The 19,186-nt window shown below is 33.9% G+C and overlaps 1 protein-coding gene across 1 annotated transcript; it reads left to right on the forward strand.

Annotated features, from left to right (window-relative positions):
- The first annotated feature begins 11,887 nt into the window (after window positions 1-11,887).
- LOC131998643 (olfactory receptor 4Q2) lies at window positions 11,888-12,829 on the forward strand. The gene has a single exon (XM_059371132.1). The coding sequence runs from the start codon at window positions 11,888-11,890 to the stop codon at window positions 12,827-12,829; it is 942 nt and encodes a 313-aa protein (XP_059227115.1).
- The last annotated feature ends 6,357 nt before the right edge of the window (window positions 12,830-19,186 follow it).

Raw genomic sequence — 19,186 nt, forward strand, 5'->3', positions numbered from 1 at the left:
GCAGCAATGTCCACAATAGCCAAACTATGGAAAGAACCTAGATGTCCATCAATAGATGAATGGATAAAGAAGATGTGGTATATATACACAATGGAATACTATGCAGCCATCAAAAGAAATGAAATCTTGCCATTTGCAATGACATGGATGGAATAGAGGGTATTATGATGAGCGAAATAAGTCACTCAGAGAAGATAACCATCATATGATCTCCCTTATATGAGAAAGTGGAGATGCATTTTGGGGTGTTTGTGGGGTAGAGAAAAAATAAATGAAATGAGATGGGATCAGGAGGAATACAATCCATAAGAAACTCTTTATCTCACAAAACAAACTGAGGGTTGCCGGGGGAGAAGGGCAGGAAGAGGGTTGTGGAGTTATGGACATTGGAGAGGGTATGTGCGATGATGAGTTCTGTGAAGTGTGTAAACCTGGCTACATCCCTGTGGCTAATAATACATTATATGTTAATTTTTAAAAAATACATAAATAAAAATAAAGTGCAAAAAAAAAATTTAGCCTAACTCATCAAGAAAAAAAAAAATCAGAAATGTAAGAAAAGCCACACTGACATACCACCTTACACCAGTTCATATGGCCAAAATAAACAAGACAGTAAACAACCTATGTTGGAGAGGTTGTGGAGAAAGGGGAACCCTATTATACTGTTGGTGGGAATGCAACTTGGTGTAGCTACTTTGGAAAACAGTGTGGATATTCCTTAAGAAATTAAAATAGAGCTTCCCTATGACCCTGCAATTGCAATATTGGGTATTTACCCCAAAGATACAGATGTAGTGAAAAGAAGGGTCATCTGTACTCCAATGTTCATAGCAGGAATGGCCACAGTCACCAAACTGTGGAAAGAACCAAGATGCCCTTCAAAGGATGAATGGATAAGGAAGATGTGGTCCATATACACTATGGAGTATTATGCCTCCATCAGAAAGGATGAATACCCAACTTTTGTAGCAACATGGATGGGACTGGAGAAGATTATGCTGAGTGAAATAAGTTAAGCACAGCGAGCCAATTATTATATAGTCTCACTTATTTGTGGAATAACACAGAGGACATGGGGATATGGAGAGGAAAAGGGAATTGGGGGAAATTGGAGGGGGAAATGAACCATGAGAGACTGTGGACTCTGAGAAACAAACAGGGTTTTGGAGGGGAGGTGAGTGGGGGATTGGATGAGCCTGGTGGTGGGTATTATGGAGGGCACATATTGCATGGAGCACTGGGTGTGGTGCATAAACAATGAATTCTGGAACACTGGAAAGAAATTAAAAAAAAAAAAATATATATATATATATATATATTTTTTTTTTTTGGAAAAAAAAGAAATGAGAGAAAAAAATTGCAAATGACTCCACAGAAATACAAAGAATCATCAGAGAAGGCGCGCCTGGGTAGCTCAGTGGGTTAAAGCCTCTGCCTTCGGCTCAGGTCATGATCCCAGGGTCCTGGGATTGAGCCCCGCATCAGGCTCTCTGCTCAAGCAGGGAGCCTGCTTCCTCCTCTCTCTCTGCCTGCCTCTTTGCCTACTTGTGATCTCTGTCTGTCAAATATATAAATAAAATCTTAAAAAAAATAAAATAAAAAAAAGAATCATCAGAGAATACTATAAACACTTATACACCAACAAAATACTATGTTTAGAAAAACCCTAAAGACTCCACAAAAAGCTTATTAGAACTAATAAATGAATGCAGTATACATTAATACACAGAAGACTGTTATGTTTCTGTAGACTAATAACAACCTATCAGAAAAAAATTAAAAATATAACCCCACTTAAAAATGCAAATTAGAAAGAATAAAATATTTAGGAATAAATTTAGCAAGGAGTTGAAACACCTGTATTCTGAAAACTGTAAGACACTGATGAAAGATACTGAAGATGACACAAATAAATGGAAAGATGTATTGTGTTCATGGATTAGAAGAATAATATTGTTAAAAAAGTCTATACTACCTAATGCAATCTACAGATTCAATGCAATCTCTATCAAAATATGAGTGGAATTTTTCACAAGAATAGAACAAATAAAATTAAAATTTGTCAGGAATCATAGACTCTGAATAGGCAATCTTGATAAAGAACAAAGCTGGAGGTATCACAATCTCAAATTTCAAAATAAACTACCAAGATGTAGTAATTAAACAGTAAGGTACTGGCACAAAAATAGACACATACATCAAGGGAACAGAATAGAGCATCTGAAGGAGACAAGTACATACAACTGGGAAAAGGCAGTCTTCAATAAATAGTGTTAAAAAAATAGACAGCTACATGCAAAAGGACAAAATTGAATGACATACAGCATATACAAAAATTAACTCAAAAGCACTAAAGACTTTAATAAAAGCCTTGAAATCATAAAACTAAAAAAAAAAAAAAAAAAAAAAAAACATAGGCAGCATGCACCTTGACATCAGTCTCAGCATATTTTTTTTAGATCTATCTTTCCAGGCCAGGGTAACAAAAGCAAAATTAAAAAAAAAATTGGGACTACCTCAAATTAAGTCTTCTTCTTCTTTTTTTTTTTTTTCCTTTTTTTTCTTTTCTTTTTTTTTTTTTAATTTCTTTTCAGCATAACAGTATTCATTGTTTTTGCACCACACCCAGTGCTCCATGCAATCTGTGCCCTTTTTAATACCCAACACCTGGTTCCCCCAACCTCCCACCCTCTTCCCCTTCAAACACCTCAGATTGTTTTACAGAGTCCATAGTCTCTCACGGTTCACCTCCCCCTTCCAATTTCCCTCAACTTTCTTCTCCTCTCCATCTCCCCTTGTCCTCCATGCTATTTGTTATGCTCCACAAATAAGTGAAACCATATGATAATCAACTCTCTCTCTGCTTGACTTATTTCACACAGCATAATCTCTTCCAGTCCCATCTATATTGCTATAAAAGTTGGGTATTCATCCTTTCTGATGGAGGCATAATACTCCATAGTGTATATGGACCACATCTTCCTTATCCATTCGTCCGTTGAAGGGCATCTTGGTTCTTCCCACAGTTTGGCGACCGTGACCATTGCTGCTATAAACATTGGGGTACAGATGGCCCTTCTTTTCACTACATCTCTATATTTAGGGTAAATATCCAGTAGTGCAATGGCAGGGTCATATGAAAGTTCTATTTTTAATTTCTTGAGGAATCTCCACACTGTTTTCCAAAGTGGCTGCACCAACTTGCATTCAACACTCACAAAACAGACAGTCATATAAAAAAATGGGCAGAAGATATGAACAGACACTTCTCCAATGAAGATGTACAAATGGCTATCAGACACATGAAAAAATGTTCATCATCACTAGCCATCAGGGAGATTCAAATTAAAACCACATTGAAAAATCACCTTACACCTGTTAGAATGGCCAAAATAAGCAAGACAGGAAACAACATGTGCTGGAGAGGATGTGGAGAAAAGGGAACCCTCAAATTAAGTCTTTTGTACAATGAAGAAAATGACACTAACACAATGACAAGGCAAGCTCCAGAATGGAAGAAGATATTTATAAAATAATATATATATAATAAGGGGCTGATATCCAAAATATATAAACACATACCACTCAATACCAAGTAACAAGAAATAAATTATAAAAAGGCAGAGGACTTGAATAAATATTTCTCCAGAGAAGACATATAGATGGCCAAGATACAGAGGAAAAGTTGGTCAACATTACTAATCATCAGTGAAATGCAAATCAAAACCACAATGAGATACCACCTCACACTTGCTGGAATGGCTAGTATAAAAAAGATAAGAATAACAAGTGTTGGAGAAGGTATGGAGAAAAGGGAGCTCTCATGCACTGTTGGTGGAGAAAGTAAACTTGTGCAGCCCCCATGGAAAACAGGATGGAGTTTCATCACAAAATTAAAAAGAGAACTACCATATGATCCAGTAATTCCACTTCTGGGTATTTACCCAAAGAAAACAAAAACACTAATTTGAAAAGATACAGGTACCCTGACATTCACTTATGTATTCCCTACAATAGCCAAGATATGGAATTAACCCAAGTATGTAAGTATGTATGTATGTATGTATCTATCTATCTCAGCATAAAATCTATCTAGCTATCTAGCTATATAACAATATTACTCAGCCATAAAAAGTAATGAAATATCACCATTTGTGACAACATGGGTGGACTCAGAAGGTATTATGTTAAGTGAAATAAGCCAAAGACAAATATCATATGATTTCACTTATATGTGAAATCTTAAAAAAACACATAAATGGACCAAAAAACCAGACTCTTAAATACAGAAAACAAACAAATGATTTCCAGAGGGGAAGTAGATGAGACAATATGTGAAACAGATGAAGGAGATTAAGAGGTCAAAACGGTCAGTAATAAAATAAATGTGATGAGGATGAAAATTATAGCTTAAGGAATATAGTCAATAATATTGTAATAATGTGCAGTGTAAGAGGGTGACTACATTTATTGTAGTAAACACTAATATATAGAATTGTTGAATTAAAACATTGTAATCTGACAGCAATATAACATTGTGTGTCAATTATACATAAATAGTAAAAATTAAAATTAAAAACAAAAGCAAAGAATAGGAATTAAAGAAGCAAAGTACCTCAACATAACATTTATGAAAATCTACAGTTAAAATTACAGTGGTGAAACAATAAAAGCTTTTTCTCTAGATCAGGAATAAGGTCAAAATGCCCATTCCCACCACTTTTATTCAATACAACTTTGGAAGTACAATGCAAAGCAATTATGCAAGGAGAGATAAAATGTATCTATATAGGAAAGGAAGAAATAAAATTATATGGTTGTAGACCACCCTGATCTTATAGGAAGAAAATCATAAAGATATCAACAAAAGCATTTTTGGAACTAAAAAATAAATTCAGCAAAGTTGAAGGACACAAAACCAACACACAAAAATCAGTTGCACTTGTTGTGATAAGTACTAAGTCATGTATGCAAGTGTTGAAACAATAAATTTTACAACTGAAATTAATATTACACTGTATGTTAACTCACTGGAATTTCAATAAAAACTACAAAGAAAAATCATTTGCATTTCTATATACTAGCAATAAAGAGTCCAAAAGGGAAATCAAGAAATCAATTTCAAACAATTATCATATGGCACTCAGATGTGGAACATAAGGAACAGCACAGAGGATTAAAAGAGAAGAGAGAGAAAACTGAAAGGGAAGAAATCAGAGAAGGAGACAAACCATGAGAGACTCTGAACTCCAGGAAACAAACTGAGGGTTCTAGAAGGGAGGGGGTAGGGGGATGATGTAGCTGGGTGTTGAATATTAAGCAGGACATTTGTAATGAGCACTGGGTATTACACACAATTAATGAATCATTGACCACCATATCAAAAACTAATGATGTACTATATGTTGGCTAACTGAATATAAAAATAATAATAAAAATCAATTTCATTTAAAATAGTATCAAAAATTAGGAATATATCTAACCAAAGAAATGAAAGACTTGGACATTAAAATCTATCAACATTGATAAAATAAATATAGAAATGAATAAATGTAAATACATCCTGAATTTATGGATTGGAAGACTTAATATTGTTAAGATGTCCATACTACTAACAGTGATCTGCAGATTCAGTGTAATATCTATGCTATGTGAATTTAGCATAATTGCTACAACTAATCTAGAAAATAAAATTAAAGGAAAAAATTCACAATTGTTCAAAAATTTCATAAGGATGAAAAAAGTCTAATAAAAAATGTTATAAGACCTTTCCTCTTCATACTAACACACATAACTGAAAGAAATTAAATGAAGATATTTATCATGCTCATGTATCACAAGACTCAGTGCTATATGGCAATTGTCCCCAAACTGATCTATTGATATATTAAAATCCCAATCAATATCCTCATAAGCATGTTTAAAGAAATTGAGATGTTGATTCTAAAATGTAGGTGAAAATGCATAGGACCTAGAATACACAAAGCAACATGATTGAACAAAGGGGTAAGATTTACACTATCAGCTATCAAGATTTCATATAAAGTCTAGCATGTTTAGGACAGTACTTGTTAGCAAAAGAACAGAAATATAATGCAATAGATTGAAATGGAGGGCCATACTTATGCACTCATTTATCACATGGCCTCTATTGCAATCCAATGGGATATTAACAGTCTTTTTAATAAGTGTATTTAGGTTAACTGAACATCCATAAAAAAAAAAAAACTTGATGCCCTACCTCACACCACACACAAAATGTAATTTAAAATAGATCATAATCCCAAATGTGAAAGTTATTTAAGCATCTAGTTTATAAGAGAATATTTTCATGACTTTCAGAGAGATGATTTCTTAAAACAGAAATGACCTTAACCATATATTAAAAAATCTGACATCAATAAAGAAATTGTTTACTAAAATACACCACTAAGAGAGAAAAGGAAAGTCATCAAAAAGATTAGATCATTACAAATATATATAGAACTAAAGATTCTATTATATGTTATATAAAAATGTGTATAAGTCAATTAAATAATACACATGATTCAACTAGCAACTGAGCAAACAATCTGGTGTCCATGAAAAAGATTTCCAAATAAAAAGCAGAAAAAGAGCCATAAATACAGAGAGCAAACACAGTTTCAGATGGGAGGAGAATGGGGGGACTGGCAAAATGGATGAATGGGGAATGGGAGACACAGGCTTCCAATTATGGAATGAATAAGTCATGGGGATGAAAGGTATAGCATAGGGAAAATAGTCAATGTATTGTAGTAACATAATTATGGTGATAGATAGTAGCTACACTTCTGGTGATCCTAGCACAACATATAGACTAGCTGAACCATGATACTATACACCTGAAATTATTGTAACATTGTATGCCAATTATATTCAAATACAAAATATTTCAATAAAAATTTTGACCGAAAAAATCTTCAACATGAAAAATGTGTTCACTATCATTACCTATCAGGAATATGCAAATTAAAGCACAGATACAGAACCAGCAGAATGGCTAAAATATATATGAATATGTATTTTTTAAAGATCTGTTTATTTTAGAGAGAGCAAGAGGAAGAGTACATAAGAGGCAGGGGGAAAGAGAATTTTAAGCAGACCTACATGGGGCTCAATCCCATGATGCTGAGATAGTGACGTGAGCCAGATCCAAGAGCTGGATGCTGATCTGACTATACCACCCAGGAGCCTCTAAAATACATATATTTTTAAAATATGGGTAAGTACAAGTGTTGGAGAGGATGTGAAGCCACAGAAACTCTCTTATTACAATGCTGGGAGATTGTAAATTAGTACAATCACATCTGAAGTATGTCTGACAATTTCTAACATTAAATCTATGTCTACTCTAGGATTAAAAAGTCCTACTTAATATAACATCTAACAACATCCTTTAATAAACATGTATAGGAATGCCCATAACAGATGTATTTGTATTTTACAAATGAGAAGCATCCCAAAAGTCCAATAGTGTCATGTGTAAGTAAATTTGATAAGTTCATACAATGGAACCAATAATACAACTCATTGGCAATAAAAATATACAAGTACTAACCAACATAATGGTTTGGGTAAATTTTACATAATGTCAAGTAATCAAATATATGGAGCACATATATCATATAATCCCACTTAGATGAAGTTCAAAATTAATCAAAGGTGATAGACGTCATAAAAAAAGTTAACTGTAGGGATTACTGACTGAGAGGGTGGCATGAGCATGCCTCTTTGATGTACTATTGTTCTATTTCTCTATTAGGTTGGAAGTTTACATAAGTAAAAATTCAACTGATTGTAGATTTGAACTAAAAGTAAATATTTCAAACATTGGCATCATGCAATATCCAAAATCTAGAAAACTTCTGTATATTACAAATAAAAACATACTCAGTATGTAAAGTGACAAGATGAACACGAAATCTTCAGAGTATGTAACTAATAAAAATCTTGAAAAATGTTCCTTCACACTGCTGATAAGGTAAGTGCAAATTAAGATAACAAGGTATTATTTTTCCCAACACACTTGGAAAATTAAAATTAAATAACAATAATGGTTGATATTATCCAGTGTGGAAAACAGTGTGAAGTTAGTGCCATGTATATTATTCATGGGCACATAAGGTAGCATAGCTACTTTTGGAGAAAAATTCTGTCAACATCTGCCTCAGAAATTTATTTTCAGGCCTCTATCCCTTATAAATAATAAATGTCTAAAGAACTATGAACAAAATTCAAAATTCAACATTGTTTAATATAACACTATTTGTAAGAATAATAAATAGATTACACACTATCAAGAGAGTACTTTATTATAGCATACCATGTTTTAAAAATATCATGTATCAGCTGAAAAGGAGTTAGAGCTACATATATAACATGGAAGCACATGCATGAATCTCTTCTCTCTCCTTCTTTTCCTCACCCCACACAGTGGTATAGAGGTGGCAGTGAAAGGGGAGATTTTTGCTTTTACATATTCCTGTAATTTGGAAAAATAAAATCTGAAGTCAAAAATTCTGATTAGAGAAGGTACTCCATATGGAGAAAGTCATGAAAGCAAAGGTATATTGTTTTCAGCAAGGTACCTACAAGCCAATCTTCTTCTTTTTTTTTTTTTCAATTTATTTATTTTCAGAAAAACAGTATTCATTATTTTTTCACCACACTCAGTGCTCCATGCAATCCGTGCCCTCTATAATACCCACCACCTGGTACCCCAACCTCCCACCCCCCCGGCCCCTTCAAACCCCTCAGATTTTCAGAGTCCATAGTCTCTCATGATTCACCTCCCCTTCCAGTTTACCCCAACTCCCTTCTTTGCTTAATGTTTCATTATCCTTCTTGTCAAATGGAATTCTTCAGCATAGGCAACATGTAATTCCCAATATAACCCAATTGACATTATTTCAACTATTATCTTTTTTCTTTTTTATCCTCTTTCCTATACATTGTCCTTTACCCTCACATCCAACTATGACCTCCAAACACACACATTTCTGTGCTCCATAATTTCTGGCAAAAGGTTGTGATTACATTTTTTAATGATTCCCTTGTGATCTGACTGCAAATATTTGAATCTCTAAATCCCTAAACATCAAAATTTCCTAACAATGGCCAGTGCAACCAAGGGGTTCCATCAAATTTATTTATAGTCTTTGTTCTCCAGTGTCTAGGATGGCTCTGCTTTGTTAGCATGCAAGACCTGTGTGACTGCAAGACCTAAAAATCTATATTTTACAGACAGGTGTGTAATTGGACTGAAGATCCATTATACTGAAAGTCTTTTTTCACGTTTCTCTCATCTCATCCGTACCCACTTGCAAAATCACTATTTAATGGTAATTATGGCATTATTCAGTAATATATCACAATGTATATATAACAGCATTGTCAATTATATAAATTAAGTGATGTGTTTAACAACAGTTTTAAGAACATATAACTAGTTAAGGTTAACAGTGTCTCTGTTTTGGTGTTGGATGACTGCTTTCTTCATGTTTTTCATGTTTCTAAATTTCACCAGAAAGCAATGATTATTTTTGTAATCATAAAAAAATTTTAAACACTAATACTTAAACAGTAAAAATACTTCTTGCAAACCAAATCCATTATTGAAAACTTGCTTTTCCATAAATTTAAGGTTTGGTATTCACATAAACAACAATCACTACTGTAAGAAAAAAAAGCTACATGGATTATAATTAAGGAGAATTTTTAGCTGAAATTTAGTAACTGTAAATTAATAACTAAGTTGCAGAAAAAGAGCAGATTTCAAATATCAAATTTTTCATATAAAAGTAAAATAGTCCTAGGACCTGTGGATTTGCACAACCACACAATGTCACAGAAAGTTCAGGTATTTATCATAAATATAAGAGTTCACTATAGCAAATTTGAAGTTATTAGGAAATAAAAACAAAATCCCAATTGTAGAAGTCAACATTTATGAAGATTGTTGCCTTGACCTTTAATATAGCTGATTATAATTATGCTTTTCTGGGTATATAGATTTTGTCATATTTTAAATGTAGTATCTTTTAGTAAATTTGGTATCTTTTTCCCTTTATTACATTTTCATTTTCTCAGGTTAATGAATCTTTTTGCAAACATCATTTTAACAAAATAATATTTCTGTTTTGGAATTTTTCTTCATATTATTTCTTGTTATTTACAATTGTCAGTACATTTCTATCAACAACAAAATAATATTTCCATTTTGGGATTTTTCTTATTATTTACAATTGTTAGCACATTTCTATTGACATACATAAATGGTATTATTTTATGTAAAATGAAATTTATATACTTTAAAATTAATTTTATTTTTTAAAACTTTTATTCTTGTTGAATTTCTTAAATATATTCAGTTTATAGAGGAGGCATAAACTATGATGAGATAAAGAAAATTCACCAGTATCAAAACTTTAAATTATTATATCTCTTAATTGCTCAGAATACTGCTCTGTGCACTACAGAACTGTAGAATTTGAGTCAACAGCAGCTATCATGAGCCCCCAATTCCTCATGGGACTATCACCTATTTCATCTCATACAGAAAAACCCTCTAGCCACTACTTACATGAATGCATAAAAATACAATCACATATACAATCCCTGGAATGCTAATTCATTTTTTAAATTTTCATTCATCTTTTTAAATTTCTTTTTGGTGTCCCAGAATTCATTGTTTATGCACCACACCCAGTGCTCCATGCAATAAGTGCCCTAAACAAATTGAGGGTTTTGGAGGGGAGGGTTGGGAGGTTGGGTGAGCCTGGTGGTGGGTATTATGGAATGCTAATTATTTTATCTCAGAGAAATAATTTCTTTTTACTCAATTTAATAGGATTTAAAAAGGGAGTCACTGAATGCATAAATAAGCCTTTTATCATTCTGCTTTTATCATTAACATAATGTGTCCATATGTCCATAGCTGGTACTAAAGATGAGAAACGTATTATACACAATAAGCCAGACAGAAATGTATTCCAGATGGGCAGACATTTGGGAACCTTAGCAACTAGCTCTATTGAACCTATTGAACTAGCAATAAGCTCAAAGTAGAATGTGATCCTTCCTCCAACCATGTGCAAAGGGGAGAACCCTACAAGAGTTATGGTGATAGAAAAGGGCACAGGGTTACTATAGCAGCCTAATCATCTACAAAAGGCAATTTCCCATCCTAAGGAAAATTTCTACAGATTCTAATGACTATTCCACAGAATCTTAAATTCTACCTTTGAGGTTGTTTCCTGAAGATTTTTATTAAAAACCTAGTATCTCATGTAACGTGAGGATTTGGGGAGTAGGAAAAGAATAAATGAAACAAGATGGGATTGGAAGGGAGACAAACCATAAGAGACTCTTAATCTCACAAAACAAACTGAGGGTTGCTGGTGGGGGTGGGTTGGGAGAGGGTGGTGGGGTTATGGACATTGGGGAGGGTATGTGCTATGGAGAGTGCTGTGAAGTGTGTAAATCGGGTGATTCACAGACCTGTAGCCCTGAGGCTAATAATACATTATATGCTAATTTAAAAAAATGAATGGGAAAAAAAACTAGTATCTCAGGGAAATATAACTTAAGTCTTGAGACTCAATGTAAAAATTAAGAGAAAAAGAAAATACTGATTGATGGAAAATAGAGATGCATCAAGTTAAAGGAACTTTAGAATTTACTGAATATATATTCAGTATCAACTGAGGAGAAAATAATTTTTTTCAACTAATGAATAAGGATATATATCCTCAAGAGAAACATTTCCTTTGAAATGGGAAGATTCTTGCATTTTGTATGAAATATTACTTCCAATGTTACTAATGCCCCTTGTTTAATTTCTTTGATCAAGGAGCCAGGTCAAATGGATGAAAACCAAACAGAGGTGGTGAGAGACTTTGTTCTGGCAGGCTTCTCACAGATCCCATCTATTGAGACAGGGTTATTTGTACTATTTCTTTTCTTCTATGTGTCCACTTGGATAGGGAATGTCCTCATCATGGTCACAGTAGCTTCTGATAACTATCTGAATTCATCACCTATGTATTTCCTTCTTGGCAACCTCTCTTTCCTGGACTTATGTTATTCATCAGTAACTACCCCTAAGCTTCTGGCTGACTTTCTTGATAAAGACAAACTCATTCCCTATGACCAATGCATCGTGCAGCTCTTCTTTCTGCATTTTGTAGGGGCAGCTGAGATGTTCCTGCTCACAGTGATGGCTTATGATCGCTATGTTGCAATTTGTCGCCCCCTACACTATACCACTATCATGAGTCGAAGATTATGCTGTGTGTTGGTAGCTGCCTCCTGGATGGGAGGGTTTGTGCACTCTACTGTCCAGACCATTCTCACTATCCGTCTACCTTTCTGTGGACCAAACCAGGTGGACAACTTCTTTTGTGATGTTCCCCCTGTCATCAAACTTGCTTGTGCAGACACATTTGTCATTGAATTGCTAATGGTATCTAACAGTGGGCTGATTTCTACCAGCTCCTTTGTGGTGTTGGTTTCTTCCTATTCCACTATTTTGGTCAAGATTCGCTCCAAGGAGGGAAGGAGAAAGGCACTCTCCACCTGTGGCTCCCACCTTATGGTGGTAACACTCTTCTTTGGACCCTGTATTTTCATCTATGCTCGTCCCTTCTCCACATTTTCTGTGGACAAGATGGTGTCTGTACTCTACAACGTTATTACCCCCATGCTGAATCCCCTCATCTATACACTTCGGAATAAAGAGGTCAAGTCAGCCATGCAGAAACTGTGGGACAGAAGTGGACTTACTTGGAAAAAGCAGGAGACATAAGCAGTTGAAGTGATATTTTGAGAGCAGAGAATCTGAGATTAAAATAATTACTTTTACACTAATGAGTTACAAAGCTAATTGTTCAGTTTTCTTTCATTAAATCCTAATACTCCCATTAATAGCACTATAATGAAACTCAGAAAAACTCCTTTCATACTGAATTATTCTGTCTTCTGCCTCCTTTTTCTTCTCTGAAGCATTAGTTTGCTGTTTTTTATCAGTTGTATTCTTCCATTCTACCCACTCATCTGATCAAACCTTATTCTACCCATTCTTTTCATTTAGTTTGATGCCACACACTGGTACAAACCACCCCTTCCAAACTCTCACAACTTTTATCTCCATCTTGTCTCTAGTTTTATTGTCTCCTCAACTTTCACAATCTAACCAGATGTCTGTAATGAACTGAGTAAGGAATGTATATGTGTTTATTACACTCACAAAGTATTTAGAGAATTATCAGATGAATTAGAGTAAATTCATTTTATATAACTGTGTAACAACAAACTAATGGTATATATTAGTTGGTTTCATCATTCATCACAACTACCATACAGTAGTGCAATTCAGAGAGCAATTGCCTAATAGTGTGGGTTCAACTAACTTTCTTTGAATTACTAATCAAGTGAATCTTAGACAAGTCATTTAAATTATTGCAACCCTACTCTCCTTAGCTGTAGCATACACAGAATGATGTTTAACTCTCAGTGCCCTGGGGAGAGCTAAAAAGGGCAAAAGATGGGAATAGGTTTAGTCTGGTACTTAACTCATAAGAGGACTTAACTATTATTTATTCATTAAATTTTTTTCAGTGACAGAAAGATACATATGGTGAACATTTAAACTGGTTGATTTCCCTTAATGAAACAACAGTAGGATCTACCATAACCAGTTTAGGGAGGATGCTAGAAAATACTCAGAAATGAGCCATGACATTTTCATCTTTATCAATTTGGTCACACTTTATAATACGATCACCATCATCACAAAAAAAGCCTTCATTAGTATTTGTTATCTTCAGAATTATATTAAGATTACTTCATAGGATTTTGCACTCCTTATTAAAATTTTATAATCAAAGATAGGAAAATTGAATTGTCATTTAAAAACTAAATAGACACAAAATATAAATGGACATTACAGCATTTTTTATCTTTACAGCTTTTAATTTTTTTTTACATTTTTAAACATTTATTTATTTCACTTGAGTGAGCACTAGTGGGAGGAGCAGTGGGAGCAGGAGAGAGAATCTCAAGCAGACTCCTCACTAGGTGCAGAAGCTACTGCAGGGCTCAACTTCAGGATCCTGAGATCATCATCAGAGCAAAAACCAAGAGTCAGAGGCTTAACTGGCTGTGCCACCAGGTGCCGTATTTCTACTATTTTTTAAAGTAAGTGAACTATAGAAGCAATTTCAGCAACTAATTTGTGTGACAGAACAAAGCCAATAATGATAGGTAAATTCATTGAAGACTGAAGTATTGTCTTTTTTACCTTTACATCCCAAAGCTTTTTAAAATGCCTATAACAAAACAGAGATTCAATAAAAATGTATTTGATAAATGAAGGTTTTTATATGTTCTATGAACAGTGTGTGTCTAGGTGTTTTGATGTGTCTATTTTTTGATTAAATATTGTTTATGTGACAACTCTCAAAGTGTTTCCTACTTCTTGATGAAAAATTTACAAACTATCTTTCCAAGTATGAAGAAAGCAAACAGCTCTGAAATATCCCTTCCTTAAACTTTACCACACTGATGTATGTGTCTATTTTTGTGCAAATCCTATACTGTTTTGGTTACTATACATGTGGTATATCTTGAAATCTGGGGTTGTGATATGTCCAGCTTTGCATTTCTCTCTCAAAATTGCTTTGGTGACTCAGGGTCTTTTCAGGTTACTCAAAGAAGAGAATCACTAATTTAAAAATATATATGCACCCATATACTTACTGCAGCATTATTTACAACAGCCATGATACAGAAGCAACCTAAATATGTCCATCCATAGATGAATGGATAATGAAGATGTGTGTGTCACACACACACACACACACACACAATGGAATATTAGCCATAAAATAGAATGAGAGCTTGTCATATGCAACCAGATGGATGGATCTAGAGGGTATATGTAAGTGAAGTGAGTCAGTCAAAGACCAATACCACATTTCACTCATACGTGGAATTTAAAAAACAAACCAAAGAAAAAAAACAGTAAAAAAAACAGGCTTTTAAATACAGAAAACAGGTGATTTCCAGAGGGAGGATGGGTGGGAGATGGGTGAAATAGATAGGATTAAGAGCACACAAATACTTATGAGCACTGAGTAATGCATACAATTATAGAACTATTATATTGTAAACCTGAAACCAACATAAGTGTATTTTATAATTCAGTAATAAAAATAATTCTAACCCAAGTTGACCGTATTGTTCAGTTTATAATGAAATCATTTTCATCCCTTAAACTTCACTCTCTTAACACAACAAGTATTTATTCTTCATTCCTACCAATCTACAGATATGGGTGCAGATCAGCAATTGGTCTCTGCTCCATCTCCACTTGGGATTCTATTACTACTAGGGTAGGGAAAAGGCATGTGGTGAATCTCACACTACCTCCTGAATCTCCACTTACAACAATGGTCAATTCAATTATACCAAAAAGTTCAATTATTTGAATAAAATTTCCCATTTTATTCAAACTATTCAAGGCACTAAGCTGAGATCTATTAAAAATATTAAATCTATTCTTAAAATAATTCCCAAAAAGAAAATTCACATTAGTGAATTCTTCAAACACATAAGGAAGACAGTACTTGTGAAAAATGGAAAATAAGTTTAAGTCTTTTTATGCCATAAACTTGTCTTTAGTTCCAAAACACGACAATGAGGTTATAATAAAATTAATTTCACCTGTGAACATGAAAATAATAATCCTTAGTATAATATTAGCAAAATGAATCTAACTTGTATTATTCCAGGTATGAAAGGCTGGTTTGATATTCAAAAATCAACTTATATAATTAACCATGTTTATATATGGATAGATATAGTAAAACCTTTGATAAAATTCAACACCAATTCATTAAAAAAAATTGTAAACTACCAACAACATAAAACCTTATACTAGGAAATACTTAATCTGATAGAGTATTTACACAAATACATAAAATAAATAATTGTATTCACTTTTGCAGTATTAAAAACTTTCACCTTGACAATGGAAAATACATCAAAATGATGGTAATACAGCAGTATTATCACTTTAACTCAACACTGTTTTCGAGAATCAGATGGTATAATGAGGCAAGGAAAAGAAATAAAATGGAGAAAGATTTGGAAGGGGAAAAAAACTAAATACTATTCATAGATGACACAATGTATGTATATAGAAAATTCAAAAGAAATCTACAAAAAATCAAATTAATAAATGAGTTTAACACAATCATTGAATGCAAAGTCAGTATTTTATTGTAAAATCAATTGTAGAGTCCCAGTTCTGAAACAAGATGGAATAAATGTCCCTTTCTGTATACCTTCCACTAAAAGCTCGTTTTAAAAAATATAACCAAACCAATAGTTTTCACAAGACTAAGAAAATAAGAGTCAAAATAAGAAATGAAAGCAGAGATATTACAATGGATGCCAAAGAAATACAAAGAATCATAAAATTTTATTAACAACTATTCACCAACAAATTAGATAAACCTGGAAGAAATGGATAAATTCCTAGAAACCTAGAAACCAAAACTAAGTCATGAAGTCCAGCACCAGCTGGTGTCACTGGCAAATTCTACTAAACACTGAAAGGTAAATGATAACAATTCTTGAAATTTTCCGAAGGGGGGAAAAATGAACAGGAAGGAGCACTTCTACCTTATTTTACAAGTCCAGAATTAACTTGGTACCATAGCTAAATAATTACACTGTAAGAAAAATAGAGTACAGGCCTGTATCCCTGAAGATATGTGAGAAATATCAATAAAACATTAGCAAATCCAACTCAGCTCCACACTAAAAAGGATCATATACCATGAGCAAACAGGACTTATCCCTGGGATGAAATGTTTCAACATATGCAGATCAATCAATATGATATACCAACTATACAAAATCATAGATAAAAATCATATGCTCTTCCCCATGATGCAGAAAAGCATTTGAGGGGCATGCGGGTGGCTCAGTTGGTTAAGCCTCTGCTTTAGCTAAGGTCATGATCTCAGGGTCCTTGGATGAGCCCTCTGCCACTCCCGCTACTTGTGCTCTCTCTCTGCCCCTCCCTCTCTGTCAAATAAATAAATAAAATCTTAAATCTGTTCACAGAATGGAAGAATTAAAATTGTTAAAATGTCCATACCATCCAAAGACTTCTATATATTTGATGTAATTTCTGTCAATAGTACAATAGTAATTTTTCAAAGAATTGAAAAAACAATCACAAAATTTGTCTGAAACCACAGAAGACTATGAATACCCAATATTTCTGAAATTCTGAAAAAGAAAAACAACATTGGAGGAATTGTACCTCCTGACTCAAAGGTGTAGTAATCAAAGCAGAAGGTTATTGGCAGGGGTGCCTGGGTGGCTCAGTGGGTTAAAGCCTTTGCCTTTAGCTCAGGTCATGGTCCCAGGGTCCTGGGATCGTGCCCTGCATTGGGTCTCTGCTCAGCAGGGAGCCTGCTTCCTTTCTTCCCCTTTCTCTGCCTGCCTCTCTGCCTCCTTGTGATCTCTTCTGTCAAGGAAATAAAATCTTTAAAAAAAGAAGGGTTATTGGCATAAAAACAGATATACAGACCAATTGAAAGTCAAGAAATACACCCTCACATATACAGACAACAGAATAAACAATACTCAATGGCAAAAAGAACAGTCCCTTCAATAAATGGTGCTAAAAAACTGGATAACCACATACAGAAGAATAAGACCCCATCTTTAATAATTAGATCCTGGTATTAAAACACTCACAAAATATTAACTTGAAATGGATTAGAGACTTAAACATAATGCCTGAATCCATAAAATTCCTAGAAGAAAACATAGGGAAAAATCCCTTGATACTGGTCCAAGCAACAAGTTTTTGGATAGGTAACCAAAAGCACAAGTTACAAAAGTAAAAATCAAAATGTGGGACATCATCAAACAGCTTTTGCACAACAAAATGTAGAAGCAACATACAGGATAAGACGAAATATTTGCAAATCATTTATCTGTTGAGAACTTAATATCCAAGGGGCACCTGGATAGCTCAGACAGTTGAGCACCTGCCTTTAGCTCAGGTCATGATCTCTGGGTCTTGGGGGTTGAGCCCTCCATAGGCTGCCTGTTCAGCAGGGAATCTGCTTTTCCTGCCCTTTCCCTTGCTCATGCGCATACACTCTCTATTCTCTCTCTCTCCCTCTTAAATAAAGTCTTTCAAAAAAAGAGAAGTTAAATCCAAAACATATAAGGAACTCCCACGACTCAATAGCAATTAATCCATTAATCAATAAACAATCTAACTCAGAATAGGTAGAGAAACTGAAAAGAATTTTTCCAATGAAGACATTCAACTAGCCAGCAGGTACCTGAAATGGTACCCCCATGTCACTAATCAGGGAAATGTAAATTGAAATCACAATGAATTATCACCTCACACATGTTAGAATTATGGTCATCAAAAAAGATAAGGGATGAGTATTGATAAAGATATAGAGAAAAAGAAATCCTTGTACACTGTTGGTGGGAATATGAACTGGTGTAGCCACTAAAGAAAGGAGTAAAATAATTACAAATGGGAACTGCCATACAATCCAGCAACCCCTCTTGGTATATATTTTTATAAAAAAAGATCTCAAAGATATACCTGTACTCCCATGTTCAATACAGCATTGTTCACAATTGCCAAGACATGGAAACAACCTAAATATCTGTCAACAGGCAACTCAATAAAGAAAATGTGACATACAGATATAGATACACACACACACACACACAGGAATATTATTCAGCCATGAGAATAAAGGAAATTCTGCTATTTGTGACAATATGGATGGATCTTGAGGGCACTATGAATGAATGAATGAATGAATGAAATAAGTCAGAGAAAGACAAATGCTTTATGATATTATTTATATGTGGAATCTAAAAATGTTAGCTTACAGAAGGTTAAAAACAAACAAACAAACAAACAAACAAAAAATGTTATTACCAGGGCTTGGTATATGGGAGAACTCAGAAAAGTCACTTACAGGGTTTAACTTCCAGCTATAAAACAAATAAGTTTTGGAGATCATATGTACAGCCTGAGATTATATTTAATAATAACATAGTATATATTTTAAGATTGCTGAGAGTGTAATATTACACATTCTAA

The sequence above is a fragment of the Mustela nigripes genome, chromosome 13 (genome assembly GCF_022355385.1).
Source record: "Mustela nigripes isolate SB6536 chromosome 13, MUSNIG.SB6536, whole genome shotgun sequence".
Classification (NCBI taxonomy): Eukaryota; Metazoa; Chordata; class Mammalia; order Carnivora; family Mustelidae; genus Mustela; species Mustela nigripes.